The 19,455-nt window shown below is 42.6% G+C and overlaps 1 protein-coding gene across 1 annotated transcript in view; it reads right to left on the bottom strand.

The window, feature by feature from the left end:
* PDGFRL (platelet derived growth factor receptor like) overlaps positions 1–18,037 on the bottom strand; it is a 70,262-nt gene extending 52,225 nt beyond the window's left edge. Inside the window, exons 1-2 of the mRNA XM_047092335.1 lie at positions 17,557–18,037; positions 17,166–17,384 (exon numbers count right to left, since the gene is read on the bottom strand). Coding sequence (XP_046948291.1) covers positions 17,166–17,384; positions 17,557–18,037 — 700 coding nt within the window. The remainder of the gene's footprint in view (positions 1–17,165; positions 17,385–17,556) is intronic.
* Between the last annotated feature and the right edge of the window lie 1,418 nt (positions 18,038–19,455).

Below are 19,455 nucleotides of genomic sequence, written 5' to 3'. Positions count from 1 at the left end.
ATCAGTGAGTTCGAGCCCCGCGTCGGGCTCTGGGCTGATGGCTCAGAGCCTGGAGCCTGCTTCGGATTCTGTGTCTCCCTCTCTCTGCCCCTCCCCCACTCACGCTCTGTCTCTGTCTCTCAAAAATGAACAAATGTTAAAAAAAAAAAAAGACCTCAGGTGGTCAAAAGTACCAAGTCACTGCAAGTGGGATCAAGGGATGGCAAAAGATAAGTGTTGTAAGCACTTATACCAGAGGCCAGGCAGGTGACAAAACAGGGTGAGCCACATGGTCCTGGTGAAGCCATGCCCCTAAGGGATGCCGCTTCTGCTTTGGCAGACCCTGTCTTAAAAAAAAAAAAAAATTTTTTTAATGTTTATTTAATTTTGAGAGAGAGAGTGTGTGTGAGCGAGCAGGAGTGGGGGAGGGGCAAAGAGAGAGGGAGACACAGAATCCAAAGCAGGCTCCAGGCCTGGAGCTGTCAGCACAGAGCCCGATGTGGGACTCGAACTCACGAACAGCAAGATCATGACCTGAGCCGAAGTCGGCCACTTAACCAACTGAGGTGGCCCCGGCAGACCCTTGTCTTAAGGAAGTACATGCTTACAGTTGCTGGGTCTAAGGCCCCCAGAAGATGGCAAAAAGGCAGATCTCCTCTGATGTATAAATATCAGAAACCCCATTTTTAGAAACTTTAGGTTTGAATCTCTGAGGTTAGAATCTAGGCAGTAATTTACCTCGGAGGGGTGGGGTGACCAGGAGGGGACATGAGGGGCATTTCCAGAAACATCCTCTCTCGATCTGGGCTAGTTACATGCATGCGTGCAATCTGTGAGCATTTCACGGAGCCATACTCTTATGTACTAAAAATTCACCTGATTTGGACACTGTGTAATGATAAACTTGGTTTCCTTTGCATGTTACCCTGTGCCCTTTGAAACAGGAGCCATTCAGACTCCACTTTTAGTTCAGCTGAGTCCAGACCCTGGAACCAATCCCACTCTGAACTCAGTATCAATCAACATCAACTGCTGCCTTCTTCGGGCTTATATGCCTTGCTCCCTGGGCCCTGCTCTTTTCCATGACTTCGGGTCCAGTTGAGAGCCCTCTTTCTTTCCCGAGGCCTGTGTCATGGGTCCTGCTGAACTTCCTCCCTCCTTCTAGGGAGAAGAGTTGTGTTCTTGAGCATCAGTCCCCAAGATGAGTCCCCATCACCTGCTGTTGAACCTGCTGTTTGCCAAGACTTCCCCTGGTCCTGCATGTTTGGTTTATTTACCCTCTAAAGTTCTAATGACAGAGGGGGATGGGCAGTGGCATAAATGCACATATTTCCCCAACCTTCCAGAAGGAGAGGCACCGTAACCAACGAGAACATGTCAGATCAACACGAGTATGCTAATCCAGCAACATCGGTTGTGAACATAAGCCTCAGTTTTGGGATAGAGTAAAAGTTACAGCACTTTACTTAAGGTAGAAAATTAAAGTTTACCATTATGATGTCCATCATCCATGCCCTGCGGCATTTTCATCACACTGTGTCTATGGGACTCATGGACTTTTGGGTTGAAGTCTTATGGGATGTGTTTTCTTTATCATGTAACAGGAATTCAAGCTATCAGAAATGACCACAACTGTCTGCAAGTTTTATGGAATTTAGATAACAGTGTTACTCACATGACTTCTAAGCTCTCAGATCCTATGGGACTCTGCTACTCAGGAACATTAGATTACCTACTTATGGATAGTATGCATCCAAATAGGTGGCATTATCCCTGCGGAGTACTTTGACTGGTTTACTGAACAGACCCACCAATTGATCTAACTGTAACTGCTTGACCATGGAACTGGTCCATAGTTTGATAGCAATGACACTAAGTTACAGGAGCCACTTACAGCCACACAGACACCCAGACAGATCTGGGATTGAATCATTCCCAAATTCTACGTCTAACTTCTTAAAGAATATGACTTTTCTGTCTAACCATGTCTAAAAAAGGTCTTCAAAATTTATATGATAGGTAAGTGAGAGCCCATTACCATTTCATGTTTGAGACTATCGCATAGTAGTATTTTTATAGAGAAATAAGTGGTAAAATACACAAACTATTAAATATCATTATTGACTTCAGATCCTAGCTGCCACTTACTAGCAGTGGGACATTGGGAAGTTACCTATTCTCTCCCTATCTCTGCTCATCCGCAAATTGAGAATTATATGGTGATAATGATTATCTCATCGACTGCTATGGAGATTAAACGAGTTAATACATTTAAAATGCTGAGAGTAGGGGCGTCTGGGTGGTTCGGTCAGTTAAGCGTCTGACTTCGGCTCAGGTCATGATCTCACAGTCCGTGAGTTCGAGCCCCACGTCGGGCTCTGTGCTGACTGCCTAGAGCCTGGAGCCTGTTTCAGATTCTGTGTCTCCCTCTCTCTCTGCCCCTCCCCTGTTCATGCTCTGTCTCTCTCTGTCTCAAAAATAAATAAACGTTATGGGGCGCCTGGGTGGCGCAGTCGGCTAAGTGTCCGACTTCAGCCAGGTCACGATCTCGCGGTCCGGGAGTTCGAGCCCCGCGTCAGGCTCTGGGCTGATGACTCAGAGTCTGGAGCCTGTTTCCGATTCTGTGTCTCCCTCTCTCTCTGCCCCTCCCCCGTTCATGCTCTGTCTCTCTCTGTCCCAAAAATAAATAAACGTTGGAAAAAAAAATAAAAAAAAATAAATAAACGTTAAAAAAAATTTTTTTAAATATAAATAAATAAATAAATAAATAAATAAATAAATAAATAAAATGCTGAGAGTAGTGTCTGACCCATAGTAAGTGCTAGCTACTTGCTGTTTTGATTGTCTTGTGATAACATCTCGTGGTGATCTCCATGATAAACTTGTGATGGAAGCAAAGCAATTATTCTTCTTCCTAATTTACAGGTGAAAAAAACTGAGATCATAGATGCCAAGTAGCTCATCCCAGGTCACTAAGAAGCTAATGAAAAAACAGACCCTTGGATAAAAGGTCTAGACTCTTCTCAGTTCATGCTATTGTCTTTTGATTCACTTAAAGATTAGCATATTGTAACAGTTTCTTTTCTTCTTCCCTTTTCCCCCCTCACAAATCTCATGCATAGCACCATTGTCCAAGTGGTTTCTTTGTGTGATATGCCCCAGGCTTTGGCAAGAAGTTCCAAATCAAACAGAATGTGATGCCAAGGAGAAGGGTACAAGCTTCCTGGAATGGCTGGTTATGCTTTTCCAAGGCATACATTAGAATCCCAAAGCGAGGAGACACTGGTCAAAAGCCTGTCTCCAAAATAAATGAGTAAATGTTACAAAGCAAGAAGTAAGCAGGACAAAGGACTATAATTCTGCATCACCAACTGAGGGTTGTAATCAAACGTTTAATAAAGGTGACCTGACTATTAACCTCTCTAATTCTATAGAATAGAATTATGTTGGAGGAGTTACAAAATAAAAAAAAAAAAAAATCAGTAGCAGAATCACTGACAGCTGCTCAGATGAAGACTTGATATGAACACAGTCATTAACATAAAGATCTGTAGCTGTTTACCTTTTTCTCCTCATGGACAGGTAAGGGGAAAGGTCTCACTTGAAGGTACCATGAAAATAAGCACACTAGAACTTTGCTGAGTAGCTCAGGGGTTCCCCAGCAAGTTATATAAACTGATGAAAATGTCCTACTCTAATGTTATGATTCTTCATGAAACACCCCACAAGGATACATACACCTCCCCAAGGACAAAGCTGAGGTGGGAAACCAATGATACTTGGGAGATGAAAATAGAAAGCTAAGAGCCTTTTCTTTCCTTACTCTACCCCTTCTCTTTTTGAGAACCCCACTCCAAAATACCCTCCTACCATTTCTTAAAGTAGCATTTTCTTAAAAGAGCAATTTCTAAGAACAAATACTTCTATTCCAGGATGAGGCTCTTACTTTGTCAGCTCCTGCCCAACTGTACCAGGTAAGTGGCCTCTCCAAAGTGGCTCCCACATGACCAGCCTCAACCAAAAGTATGCCACGGCAGTTATGGTCCAGCCACAGCAGTTGTGGTCCAGCCACAGCAGGAAGGCCCATGTAGCCCATGTGGGGTGATCCTGGAATGTCTGCTTCTGGTGACCAAGAAGGATTGCACTTCTGGGCCCTATAGGACACCATTTACATGACACCAGTTCTTCAAGACTGGGAGATGTAGTTAACCTACCTAAAACACAGAAACAAACACAGAGAGTCAGAGCATGAGGAGACAGAGGAATATGTTCCAAACAAAAGAACAGGGCAAAACCTTAGATGGAACTAAACAAAATGGGAATATAAGCAATCTATCTGATAAAGAGGTCAAAGTCATGGTCTTAAGGTGCTCACTGGACTTGGGAAAAGAATAGCTGAACACAGTGGGCTCTTCAACAAAGAGAAAGAAAATATTAAAAAGAACCAATCAGAGATGAAGAATACAATAACTGAATAAAAAATACACTAAAGGGGATCAATGGCAGATTAGAAAATGCAGAAAAAATGGATCAGCAATCTGGAAGACAGGGTACTGGAAATCACACACACACATGCACGCACGCACACGTGCACACACACACACACACACACAGACAAAAGATTTTTTAAAAATGAGAGTAGCTTAAGGAACCTCTAGGACAACATTAAGCGTACTAACATTTACATTATAGAGGTGTCAAAAGGCAAAGAGAGAAAAGGACAGAGCATTTATTTGAAAAATAATAACTGAAAACATTCCTAACGTGGGGAAGGAAACAGACATCCAAGTCCAAGAAGCACAGAGAACCCTGACCAAGACGAACCCAAAGATGTCTACACAAAAACACATTAAAACTGAAAGTCAAAAATTGAAGATAAAGAGAGAATCTTAAAAGAAGCAAGAGAAAAAGCAACTAGTTGTGTACAAGGGAACACCAAAAGACTATCTACTTGTTTTTGAACAGAAACTTCACAGGCTACAGCGGGGGGCGCGGTTATAATATATTCCAAGTACTGCAGGAAAAAAAACAACAATCTATACTCTAACCTGCAAGATTATCACTCAAAGTTGAAAAAGAGATAAAGACTTTCCCAGGCAAACAAGAGTTCAAAGAGTTCATCACCTCTAAACTGACCTTACAGGAAATGTTAAAGGGACCTCCTTAAGATGAAAAGGCCATAACTGGAAGAAAATTATGAAAGAAAAAATCTCACTGGGAAAAAGCAAACATACAGTGAAAGGGATGGATCCACTGCTTATGAAGCCAGTGAGAAGGTTAAAGACAAAAGTAGTGGGGCGCCTGGGTAGCTCATTTGGTTAAGTGTGTAACACTTGATTTCGGTTTCAGTCGTGAGCTCACGGTTGTGAGACTGAGCCCCATGTTGGGCCCCACGCTGAGTGTGAAACCTGCTTAAGACTCTCTCCCTCCCTCCCTCTCTGCCCCTCCCCCCCCCCACTCTCTCTCTCAAAAGACAGAAGTAGTAAAATCAACCATATTTACAATAATTACTTAAAGGATGCACACAAAAAAATAATGTAATATGACATCACGTACATAAAACACGGGGAAGATAAAAATGTAGTGCAGTGCTTTTAGCATGTGCTCAGACGTAAGCAACCATTAACTTAAAAATCAATTGCTATATACATAGGGTGGTATATATGTGTATATATACATGTATATATATATATATATATATATATATATATATATATATATATACACACCTCATGGTAACCAGAAACTGAAAACATGTAATAATTATACTAAAAAAAAAAAAACAGATTTCTGAACATAGAACTAAAGAAAGTCATCATAAGGGAAAAGGGCAAAGCAAGACAGGAACAGAGAGAACTATAATGTTTATTTATCTTGAGAGAGAGAGAGCGTGTGAGCAAGTGGGGGAGGGGCAGAGAGAGAGAGAGAGAGAGAGAGAGAGAGAGAGAGAGAATCCCAATCAGGCTCTGTTCTCTCAGCACAGAGCCCAGCATGGGACTTAAGAACCGGGAGATCATGACCTGAGCCGAAACCAAGAGTCAGACGCCGAACCAACTGAGCCACTCAGGCACTCCAGGAACAGAGAAAGCCATAAAAGTGACCAGAACACAATGAACAAAATGGCAATAAGCACGTATCTGTCAATAATCACTTTAATGTTGATAAATGCTCCAATTAAAACACATAGGGTAAGTGAATACACAAAAAATAAACAAGACCCATCTCTATGCTGACTGTAAGAGATTCAGTTCAGAGCTAAAGACACAAACAGACTGAAAGTAAGGGATGGAAAATGATTATCCATGCTAATGGAAATTTTTAAAAAAGGAAAGAAAAAGAAAGAAAAAAAAGAAAAGAAAAGAAAAGGAAAAAAATCTGGGGTAGCAAAACTTCTATCAGACAAAAGAGACTTTAAAACAAAAACTGTAAAAAGAGACAAAGAAGCATATTCTATAATGATAAAAGCATCAATCCAGCTGGAGGATATAGAAATTGTAAAGATCCATGCACCCAACATGGAGGCACTAAATACAAAAGCAAATTTTAACAGACCTCGAGGGAGAATTTTGCAGTAATACAGTGAGAGTAGGGGACTAACATGCCCACTTGTTATCAATGGATAGACCATCCACACAGAAAACCGAAAGGAAACAGTGACTGTAAGCAATACATTAGACAGACAGGCTTCACAGATATATTCAGAACATTCCATCCCCAAACAACAGAATACACGTTCTTTACGAGGGCGCATGGAACATTCACCAGGACAGATCACACGTTAGACCACAAAACAAGTCTCAGTGAATTTAGGAAGACTGAAATCATACCAAACATTGTTTCTGACCACAACAGTATGACACTAGAAATCAATTATGATGGAAAAAAAAGCTAGAAAAAACACAACCACATGGAGGCGAAACAAAATGCTACTAAACAACTGATTAGTTGATAAAGAAATCAAAGAAATCAAAAATACCTGGAGACAAATGAAAATCAAAGCATAACGTTCCAAAATCTATGGGATGCAACAAAAACAGTACTAAGAGGAAGTTTATAGAGATGTAGATCTAACTCAAGAAACAAGAGAAGCTTCAAACCTAACCTTATACCTAAAGGAGTTGTGGGGGGCAGGGGGTTAGAGGGGGGAAGGCCCAAAGTTAGCAGAAGGGAGGAAATCATAAAGACCACAGTAGAAATAAATGAAATCGATACTTTAAAAAAAATACAAAAGATCAATGAAACTAAAAGCTGGTTCTTTGAAAAGAGAAAGAAAATTGAATAAACCTTCAGCCAGACAAATAAAAAAAAAAAAAAAAGAGGTTCAAATAAAGAAAATGAGAATGAAAGAGAAGTTACAACTGACACCACACATATACAGTCGTAAGAGACTACTATGAGAAATGACAAATTGTACTACCTAGAAGAAACGGATACATTTCTAGAAACATAAAACCTTCTAAAATTGAATCCGGAAGAAATAGAAAATCTGAACAGACTAATTACTGGTAATTAAATTGAATCAGTAATCAAAAAATCCCAACAAACAAAGTCCAGAACCAGATGGCTTTACTGGTAAATTCTACCAAAAATTTAAAGAAGTAATACCTAACTTTCATAAACTATTCCAAAATATTTAAGAAGGAATGCTTCCAAGTTCATTCTATGAGGTAACTATTACCCTGATACCAAAACCAGACAAAGATGTATGAATAAAGAAAATTAAAGGTTAATATCCCTCATGAACATGGTTGTAAAAATCCTCAACAAAATAATAGCAAACCACATTCAACAATACATTAAAAGGATTATACACAATGATCCAGTAGGATTTATTCCAGGGAATCAAGGATGTGTCAATATCTGCAAATCAATCAACATGATGCACCACATTAACAAAATGAAGGATAAAAAACCATATGATCATTTCAATGGATGCAGATAAACATTTGACAAAATTCAACATCTGTTCATGACAAAAACTCTCAATAAAATAGGTATAGAAGAAACATACCTCAACATAATAAATCCCATATATGAAAAACCCATGGCTAACATCATACTCAGTGGTGAAAAGCTGCAAGCTTTTCTTCTAAGAGCAGGAACACAACTGGGGTACTATTCTCACCATTTTTATTCAAACCATTACAGGGAGCTCTAGCCACAGCAATCAGATATGAAAAATGAATAAAAGTTATCCAAATTCGTGAGGAAGAAGTAAAATCGTCCTTATAGATGACATGATATTATATATATAGAAAATCCTAAACACTCCATCAAAAAACTACTAGAATTGATAAATGAAGTGAGTAATGTTGCAGGATACAATGTTAATATACAGAAATCTGTTGTGTGTCTATAACACTAATAATAAACTAACTGAAAGTAATTCAGACAACAGTCTCATGTATCATTGCTTCAACAAGAATAAAATACCTAGGACTAAATTTAACCAGGAAGATGAAAGACTTGCTCTAAAAACTATAAGACATTGATGAAAGAAAATGAAAACGACACCAAAATATGGAAAGATATACCCTGTTCATGATTACAAAAATTAATATTAAAATGTACATAATATCCAAAGGGATTTACAGATTCAATCTATCCCTATCAAAATATAAGTGGCATTTTTCACAGAACTAGAACAAACAATCTTAAAATTTGTATGGAACCACAAAAAAACCCTAGATAGCCAAAGAAATCTTGAGAAAGAAAAACAAAGCATTAGATATCATGCTCCCAGATTTCAACTTGTACTACAAAGCTACAGTAATCAAAATAGTGTGGTACAAAAACAGACACACAGATCATTGGAACAGAATAGAGAATCCAGCAATAAACCCACCCTTATATGGTCAATTAATCTATGACAAAGGGACTAAGAATACACAATGGGGAGAAGACTATCTCTCCAATAAATGCTGCTGGGAAAACCAGAGAGCTACATGAAAAGTATAAAACTGGACCACTGTCTCACACCATATACAAAAATCAAATCAATATATAAATCACTACATAAAATCAAAATGGATGAAAGGCCTAAATGTGAGGCTTGCAACCATAAAACTCATAAAAGAAAACATAGGCAGTAAATTCTTAAACATCAGTCTCAGCAATATTTTTTTGCATCTGTCTCTATAAGGCAAAGCCAACAAAAGAAAAAATAAACAACTGAGCATATCAAACCAAAAAGGTTTGCACAGCAAAGGAAACCATCAACCAAAGGAAAAGTCAACCTGCTGAATAAGAGAAGATATTTGCAAATGATATATCTGATAAGGGATTAATATCCAAAATATATAAAGAAGTCATACAACTCAACACCAAAAAGAAGTCTGATTTTATTTTATTTTTTTAATTTTTTTTTCAACGTTTATTTATTTTTTGGGGGGACAGAGAGAAACAGAGCATGAACGGGGGAGGGGCAGAGAGAGAGGGAGACACAGAATCAGAAACAGGCTCCAGGCTCTGAGCCATCAGCCCAGAGCCTGACGCGGGGCTGGAACTCACAGACCGCGAGATCGTGACCTGGCTGAAGTCGGATGCTTAACCGACTGCGCCACCCAGGCACCCCAAGAAGTCTGATTTTAAAATGGGCAGAGGACCTGAAGAGACATTTTTCCAAAGATGACATACAGATCACCAAAAGACACATGAGAAGGTGTTCAATATCACTAAACATCAGGTTAATGCCAGTCAAAACCACAATGAGATAACACCTCACACCTGTCAGAATAGCTAAAATCAACAACACAAGAAAGAACAGGTATTGGAGAGGATGTGGAGAAAAAGGAACCCTCATGGATTGTGGGGAATAAGCTTGAGTTTGCACTGATGGGTTAACAAGGCATAAAAAATTAGAAAGTCATAGGATGTACACACCCAAGTTTGGGTAAACAACATTAGGTAAATAAGATTAGGTAAACAGGGCAAAGGCCTCCAGTACAGGAAAAAGGTGTAGGAATAGGGAATCTCAGAATGAAAACATCCAAGATGAGGCAAACAAGATTAGGTATTCAGGGTGGAAATGCCCTCCAATTTAGTACAATAGTAGAAAGCTGATTTCACAGGAAGGATGGACCAAAATAGGTAAACATGGCTATAGACCACAGCAGGGCAAAGTTGCCCAGAGTGGAGCTAATTAGCAAAAGAAAGGTACCTTGCTGACCCTAAGACAGCATGCGCTGTCTTTCTTGTCCCCCTAGTCCAGTTTAGGTAAACAGAAGTGGCTCCTCATGTGTGATGTAAACAACCTTCCTCCCAGCTCTACGATTCTGTTTTGTATTGACCCAAACCCCTAACACCACATATCTCCAAAACCCTCTTTTCTCCACTCCATGAGTTAATGTTCACTGGTTCATTGTCTCTCTGTGCATGCCCATCATACTTGTAAGCCTTCGATCCTAATAAAAAAGGAGCAAGGACCCTTACTCTCGTCTCCTCCCAGACATTAGCCTCTCTTGCATTTTCAGTCCTGTGTCCTGCTCTCTTGATGGACAAGATAGAACTTCAGACCCAGAGTCTAGGACAGTGGATTACTGATGGAAATGTAAATTTGTGCAGCCACTATTGAAAACAGTATGAAGTTTCCTTAAAATATTAAAAATAGAGGGCACCTGGGTGGCTCAGTCAGTTAACCTGTTGGCTCTTGGTCTCAGCTCAGGTCATGATCTCACATTTCATGAGTTCAAGCCCCACATCAGGCTCTCTGCTGACACCATGGAGCCTGATTGAGATTCTCTCTCCCCTTCTCTCTGCCCCTCCCATGCTCTCTCTCTCTCTCTCTCTCAAAATAAATAAATTTAAAAAACTGTTTTATTTTTTATTTTTTATTATTTTTAATATGAAATTTATTGTCAAATTGGTTTCCATACAACACCCAGTGCTCATCCCAACAGCTGCCTTCCTCAATGCCCATCACCCACTTTCCCCTCCCTCCCACCCCCCCATCAACCCTCAGTTTATTCTGTTTTTTAAGAGTCTCTTATAGTTTACCTCCCTCCCTCTCTAACTTTTTTTTCCCCTCCCCCATGGTCTTCTGTTAAGTTTCTCAGGATCCACATAAGAGTGAAAACATATGGTATCTGTCTTTCTCTGTATGGCTTATTTCACTTAGCCTAACACTCTCCAGTTCCATCCACGTTGCTACAAAAGGCCATATTTCATTCTTTCTCATTGCCAAATAGTATTACATTATGCATATAAACCACAATTTCTTTATCCATTCATCAGTTGATGGACATTTAGGTTCTTTCCATAATTTGGCTATTGTTGAGAGTGCTGCTATAAACATTGGGGTACAAGTGCCCCTATGTATCAGCACTCCTGTATCCCTTGGGTAAATTCCTAGCAGTGCTATTGCTGGGTCATAGGGTAGATCTATTTTTAATTTTTTGAGGAACCTCCACACTGTTTTCCAGAATGGCTGCACCAGTTTTCATTCCCACCAACAGTGCAAGAAGGTTCTCGTTTCTCCACATCCTCTCCAGCATCTATAGTCTCCTGATTTCTTCATTTTAGCCACTCTGACTGGTGCAAGGTGATATCTGAGTGTGGTTTTCATTTATATTTCCCTGATGAGGAGTGACGTTGAGCATCTTTTCATGTGCCTGTTGGCCATCTGGATGTCTTCTTTAGAGAAGTGTCTATTCATGTTTTCTGCCTATTTCTTCACTGGATTGTTTTTCGGGTGTGGAGTTTGGTGAGTTCTTTATAGATTTTGGATACTAGCCCTTTGTCCGATATGTCATTTGCAAATATCTTTTCCCATTCTGTTGGTTGCCTTTCAGTTTTGCTGATTGTTTCCTTTGCATTGCAGAAGTTTTTATCTTCATGAGGTCCCAATAGAAAGCTTATGAAGGAAATTGAAGAAGATACATAGAAATGGAAAAACATTCCGTGCTCATGGATTGGAAGAATAAATATTGTTAAAATGTCAATACTAACCAAAGCAATCTACACATTCAATGCAATCCCAATCAAAATTGCACCAGCATTCTTCTCAAAGCTAGAACAAGCAATCCTAAAATTTGTATGGAACCACAAAAGACCCTGAATAGCCAAAATAATATTGAAGAAGAAGACCAAAGCAGGAGGCATCACAATCCCAGACTTTAGCCTCTACTACAAAGCTGTAATCATCAAGACAGCATGGTATTGGCACAAACACAAACACAGAGACCAATGGAATAGAACAGAGACTCCACAATTGAGCCCACAAAAGTATGGCCAACTAATCTTTGACAAAGCAAGAAAGAATATCCAATGGAAAAAAGACAGTCTCTTTAACAAATGGTGCTGGGAGACTGGACAGCAACATGCAGAATAATGAAACTAGACCACTTTCTTACAACATTCACAAAAATAAATTCAAAATGGTTAAAGCACCTGAATGTGAGACATGAAACCATCAAAACGCTAGAGGAGAAATCAGGAAAAAACCCCTTTGACCTCAGTCGCAGCAATTTCTTACTTGGCACATCTCCAAAGGCAAGGGAATTAAAAGCACAAAATTGTTTTAAAGAAACAGAAATATCACATAATACAGCAACTCCACTTCTGGGTATTTATCTGAAGAAAATTAAAACTCTAATTATAAAATATACATACACTTCTACATTCATTGCAGCATTATTTATAATAGCCAAGCTATGAAAACAACCTAAATGTCCTTTGGTAGATGAGTGGATAAAGATGTGTCATGTATCAGTAGAATGGTACTCAGCCACAAAAAAATGAAATTATGCCACTGTGACAACATGGATGGACCTAGAGGGTATTATTCTAAGTGAAATAAGTCAGAGTTAGACAAATACTGTGTGATTTCACTTATATATGGAATCTAGAAAACAAATAAACAAAAGAGAAGCAGATTCATAGATACAGGGAAACAGCCTACAGGTTACCAGAGTGGGGGAAAACAGGTAAAATAGGTGAAGGGAATATGTGGTACAAACTTCCAGTAGTAAAATAAGTAAGTCACAGGTATTTAAAGTACAGCATAGAGAATATAGTCAATAATATGTAATGACTTTGTAAGGTGACAGAGGGTAACTACAGTTATGGCGGTGGGCATTTCATAATGGATATAAATGTTGAATCACTATGTTGTACACATGAAATTAATGGAATACTGTCTGTTAATTATACTTCAATAATAATACCAAAAAGACCTTACTTTGAAATATTAGAGTATCCATTACAACAGGGTTGATTGCTCTCTTTTAATTTTGCTTTGAAATACAATTGACATGTAATGTTAGTTTCAGGTGTACAACATAATGACTCGATATTGGTATGTATTGCAAAATGATCACTCTCTTCTTGAAGCACTCAGTTTGCCTGGCTCCTAAAACAGGGCGCTGAATTGGTTTTGTTTTCTTTGTTTTTTTGTACGGCACTGACAACTTCTCAGTCTGTTTGGTGGCCCTTCCTCATCTTCTTTTCCTGCCTGACCTGGGTCCCAAGGGCTTAATCCTTGCAGTTCATCTCAATCGTTTATGACATTCAATTTCTAAGTGGCCTCACACAGCCTCCTGGGTCCTAGCGGCATTTATATGCTGAGAGCTGCCTTGTCCCATCCTGACTTTGCCTCTACACTCCAGATCTGAATAGTCTGTCGCTGACTCAGCACCGCCACTTGGAAAGCTAGGAGGCATCTCAAATTGAACGTGTTCAAACTGACCTCTGGATGCCTCTTCAGTCTGGCTCCTTCCCTGGTGTCCCTTTACCAGTATATGACAACTCTATTCACCCAGTTGCTCAGGATAAAAACCTCAGTCACACACGGTTGTTGTCTTTTTCTCCTAGGCCACATCAAACCCAGCAGCAAATCCTCTCAGCTTAATAGAACTCGAGCCCAGTAGGGAGAAGCACCTACATCCACTGCGGCCATGCTGGACCAAGCCACTTTGCACGTAGACTACTAAAACTGCTCCCTAGGTAGGCTCCCAGCTTCCACCCTAGCCCTCCGACCTTTGAAAACATAAGTTGGATCATGGGCACTACTCTAGTCAAGACCCTCCAATGACCTCCATCTTAGATAAAGCCGTAAGTCTTCCTGTGCCTATTAGCTTTTGCCATTTCCTGTCTCCTCCCTAATGGTCCTTTGGCCATACTGACCACTGGGACACCTGGAAGCCACTCTGCCCCGTGCCCTTGGCCCTTGCAGCTCTTCTTTTGGACACCTGCAGCATGGACTTCCTCTCTCCAGAAAGGCCTCTGACTCTACTGTCCAAACCATGCTCTGACTCCCCTCCATGGTCCTTGCATCCTCTCACCCCATGCTGCGTGTTAAATGTGCCCCGGAAAAAGGCACACTGAAGTCGTAACCCCTTGTACCAATGAGCGTGACCTTATTTGGAAATAGGATCTTGGCAGTGGTAACCAAGTTGAGATGAGGTGATTAGGGTGGGCTCTGATCCAATATGCTGGTGTCCTTATAAGAAGAGACACACACAGGAAAATGCCATGTGAAGTCAAAGACACACGGGAGACCAGGTGACCACAGAGGCAGCAACTGGGGTGACGCAGGTGCAAGCCTGGGGGCACCAGGGATAGACAGCCACCAGCAAAAGCCAGGAAGAGGCAGGGAGACCAGAGTCGCAGAGACAGAAGTTTCCTGAGGACAGAACTGGGCAGGAGAAACTTCTGTTGACCTAAGCCACACCACCTGGCTTGTGGTATTTTGTCACAGCAGCCCTAGGAGACTAATACGTCCTGATTATTGATTCTTTGTGCCGCTTATCACTTCCTGAAATTTTATCTTTTCTTGTTTACCCACTTTCGGTCCTTCCATTAGATTATGGGCACCACAAAGGAAGGGGCCGTACAACCTTGTCTGGAGAAAGCCATCAACCCTCAGGACTCGCCACTGGGCTGGCACACTGCCCCACCTCCCCATTGCCATCAAACTTCTCTCTTTTTTGGCTCTAAGGATCAGAGATTATTTTGTAGGCCCAACAGATGAGCCAACACCCTGCATGCTTAGAAACATTATGTAATCTCATAGGTGATGAGAATGTTTACAATTCTTTTTTCATTATATGGATTTGTGAACTAATATTTACACTCCTTTTCCCAGGAATACATTGAGGCATAAAAATGGTACAGAGTCCTGGTTGAAGAATCACCAGCAGTGTCTCCCTCCTGACCTCCTTAGACATATGGCTACGTTGCCCTCACATCATAACAAATCTCTGCAGGCCTCCCAGACAGAGAACCTTTCCACAGGACACAAAATAAACCCACGTTAGACCAAAGATCACACTAGCATTGACCAAAGGTCTGGGGTAAATTCAACAAAACAGTGACAAATCCATTTTTATGGATTTGCTCTTGACCTTGGATAAAAAAATATTTATGTAAACAATGAAAAGCTGGCTAAGCGTTCACGATTTTAGACTTTATATAAAAATAGCACCATATGGGGCGCCCCGGTGGCTCAGTCGGTTAGGCGTCCAACTCTTGGTTTCCGCTCAGGTTGTGATCTCACAGTTTATGAATTTGAGACTTGCATCGGGCTCCAAGCTGACAGTGTGGAGCCTGCTTGGAATTCTCTCTCTCTCCCTTCTCTCTGCCCCCTCCCCGACTTGCTCTCTCTGCCTCTCTCAAAATAAAGAAATAAACTTAAAAATAAATAAAAAATAGCACCATATGAAGACACACAGTCGGATTCTGTATCTCCCTCTCTCTCTGCCCCTCCCCTGCTCATGCTGTCTCTGTCTCTCTCAAAAATAAAGATTAAAAAAAAAAAACCTTAAAAAAAAAGAAGATCTTTCCTAGAAGTGATAGGAAAAGCAAAAGGCAAGGAGGTAAGCTGTATCACGGGCCTCGTGTCCGCCCAGGATGCAGCAGACCCCAACCCATCCATGAGAGACTGTCCCTGGAAGGGTTTCTGTATGCGCCTCTCTCACTGGCCTGTTCCTGGCCCAGCCAGCCCCATGATAACTCAAAACAGGGGAAAAGAAAAAAACATTCTTAATAGGTTCAGGAAAACGGTTACATAATTTAGTGAAGCAGATTTACTTTTCTAATTATGTATTTAATATTTTATTGACAACCAGTATATCCTTTGAAAAACAAAGCTACACTACTATGACACCTGAAACGTGTCCATTATTTTCTATGAAATATTCAGTTTGTGCTCAACTCTCCCTGTCTCATAAATGTTTATTGAATCACATTTGACTTAAACAGATGCTAATTGATTCAGGCAGATGCTTGCAATCATTCTCCTGGTCTGCACACATACTGGCTGGGAGCGGTCAGGGAGGGAGTGGCGGGCGGGGGGTGGGGGGCTGCCTCCTGGGCCCCGGAGGCGGGCATCTTGGGTGAACTGTACAACCACTGAGCGGGCTGTTTGAAGTTATTTTGTCTGGCTCTCTACTGCCCTATTCCAAAAACAACACCAGATTCTGCATCTCTGTCACTTCAGCAACCACATAGAAGGACCTGCCAGGGGCATTTTAATAGTGCATTTTAGAACATGAACCCATGCCGGCTCCTCCCTGGGCAAAGCGGGCGGGTCGCTCCTGGAGCAGAAGCACTTGCAGACTCTGTATCCCGCGAGTCTCTAGGCCGGAGGGTCCTCTCCTCAGCTGCCAGCCCCACAACCATGTTGGACTTTGCAAACTAGAATTTTGGAGGGCGGGGGGGGTGGGGGGGCGGGAAATGCTTCTAGTTTCACAGGCAATAAAGGAACTGGTCAGGACGGAGTAGTGGTTAAGACGTGAGCCAGGTTGAGATAGCGCCAGAGTGAGATTGCATAACAGCAAAAGCTGCTTTCAAGCAAAACTAAGCAAAAATCGGGGCTTGTAGCTGAGGAATTCCAAAGGAGGTGCCAGGATACCAGGATGGACTCAGGTGCCAAATGTGCTGTATAGATAAATAACACTATTTGAATAAATAATGGAACCAGCCAAACAAATGCTAAAGTCATATATATATATAGATATAAGAAGAACACCACCACACACACACACACACACACACACACACACACACACTGACCCTGTGGTTGTGAATCTAAGCAACAGGGTGGGCCCAGATAGACGCACACGAATATCCGGTCTAAGCCATAGGTAGATCTTGCAGGATTCAAGCCCGTAGTGGTGTAGGAAACAAATCCAGGACTTCGGCTGGGAGGAGGAGGACACTTCAAAGTTTGCCGAAGAATCAGCAAATGCCTTGCTGAGGTGGCCCGCGCCCTCGGAAGCCGAGACCCTGGGTGAACGCGTGCGCGGAGGTGGGAGCGAGCCAGTGCTCCCGCGCCACCTCCCAGAACGACACGTTGACACTGGGGGCTGGACCAGACGCTGGCAGGGGATGCTTGGTTCGCCCTCCCAGCGCCTTCCGAGAGCGCTGGGCGGTCCTGGTGGGGATCTGAAGGGCTGGGGTAGTTACCACTATCCCAGGGGAGCGCAGGGGAGGTGGAGAGAGGCAGGTAAAATGGGGCAGGTGTCCCGGGGCAGAGCCAAGGCTGAGCCTCGGAAGGTCAGAAGTTCTAGACAGAGCTGGCTGGAGGAGAGTGGGCCGAGGGAGGGTATGGGTTGGGGGTCCCCGCCCAGGGTCACTCACCATCCTCTAGCGCTTCGTGCACGAGCAGAAGACCAAGCAGCAGCCAAACCTTCATCTTCAGGGCAAGGGACGCGGGGAGAGGTGCCGGGACGGCGGTCGGAGGAGCACCCGACAGAACAGGGCTAGGGCAGGGGCGCAGGGGGAGGCGGCTGGCGAGGGGCGTGTCGGGGCGGGCGTCTGGGACGCCACAGCTGGAGGATTCGGTTTCCTGAGGTGGAACCCAGTTTGGGGGAGAAGTTTGGTTTTTTCCTCTTAATTCTGTGTAATGTGACCTCTCCTGCCCCCTGGCGGAGCAGTGGAGAGAGGCGCTTTCTCGTGCGCTGAGAGCAAGGGCTAAGGGCCAGCTGTCAATTACCAAAACCTTAACTGGAATTTCTCCACCTGGGCTTTTGACCAAGTTTACCAACTTCAACAAGGCCCAGTGTGATCCTGCAGGTACGGATGGGGTCACATTGAACCATAATTGTCCAAACGTCACCATCACTCTCTCTACCTGCTCAGGCAGAGCCTTAATGCTCTGTCAAAAGTGCTCTCTAAATACTTCTGTTTATTTCCAGGTCTTCACTTGCGCTAATAAGAGCATTACCCTCAGCTTTTTTTGCTGTTCCTCTGTGGCCAGAGATGGGCTCTGCACCCAGCCCTGTTTCAGCTGGCTATCGGCTTCCCCCTTGCAGTTGAGATGTTAGAACCCCATTTGGGGCTCCCAAATGGGGAAGCTGGCCTTCCATCAAAGGGAGCCACAGCAGGCCAGCTCCTTCCTTAATATCCCAGCAGAGATTGTGGAGAAATGACTGGATCCTTTTATTCACAAGTCCCGTTGCACAACACTCAGGTGTCCAGGATAGATTGTGCCAGAAAACGCTCTAAGTAACAGCATCAGCACCCCCGGCCCCCCAACACATACATACACATCTTTCCCTCTGAGTCAAAATCAGCACTCTGGGCTTCTTTTAAATGTAGTATCTATATTCTCCTAGAAGGCTCCTTAGTTCTAGCAAATTCTTCCCTAGCCCTTTTAGGTTAGGAAACCCAGAGAGGTTAAATGGTGCTCCATGGACCCTTCTGTATGCTCTTTATGCAGCATGCTGAGGAGGTGATTAAAATGAAAAGGAAAAAGTATTGGGGCACCTGGGTGGCTCAGTCAGTTAAGTGTCCAACTTCGGTTCAGGGCATGATCTCACAGTTCGTGGGTTCGAGCCTCGTGTCCCACTCTGTGCAGACAGCTCGGAGCCTGGAGCCTGCTTCGGATTCTGTCTCCCTCTCTCTGCCTCTCCCTTGCTTGTGCTCTCTCTCTCTATTTCTCTCAAAAATAAACAAATAAACTTTAAAAAGAAAGGAAAAAATATTGCAAACCAAAATATAATTCAATGCTAAATGGTGTAATAGATACTATTAATAGTGGGGAAGTTCAGAGGAGTGGGAAATCCCAGGGGTAGGGCTTGAGTTTGGAGACCACAGGAGGGAGGGGAGGGGGCAGGAGTGCATCGGCTCTGATTCCTTGGCCAGTGCTCAGGAGAGCAGGGGCCAAGGCACAAAGCATAGACCTGGCCCGGTAGTGTGGGCTGGCCAGGCTGGAAGGGTAGCTTGGCTGAAGGAGTAGAGTGGGAAGGAGACTGAAGCAAGAGTCTGGGGCTGCGGAAGGTGGGCTGTGGTGGGGTGGAGGATATGGGCGTTCATGTGCCCCTCTGCAGAGGGGTCATCGGTTACGAGCCTATAGATCCATATGATGAAAGCCGCTCGCAGGTGCAGGCGAGGTGAGGAACAGGTTTTCCCCAGGGGAGGAGCAGGGTCTGGGCTTCCAGCCCACTTTGTTCAAACAGTACTATTAAAGTGAGCTTGATTCAAAATAGCAGGAAGGGGACTTCTCCAACACTCAAGGGAAAAAGTTTAGCACAAACT

Source organism: Lynx rufus, unplaced genomic scaffold, assembly GCF_022079265.1.
Source record: "Lynx rufus isolate CCGP_SWC_20201006 ecotype Redwood Valley unplaced genomic scaffold, mLynRuf1.p SCAF_3, whole genome shotgun sequence".
NCBI classification, from domain to species: Eukaryota; Metazoa; Chordata; class Mammalia; order Carnivora; family Felidae; genus Lynx; species Lynx rufus.
The sequence above is the reverse complement of the archived record's forward strand: the minus strand, read 5'-3'. Positions and strand labels throughout refer to the sequence as shown.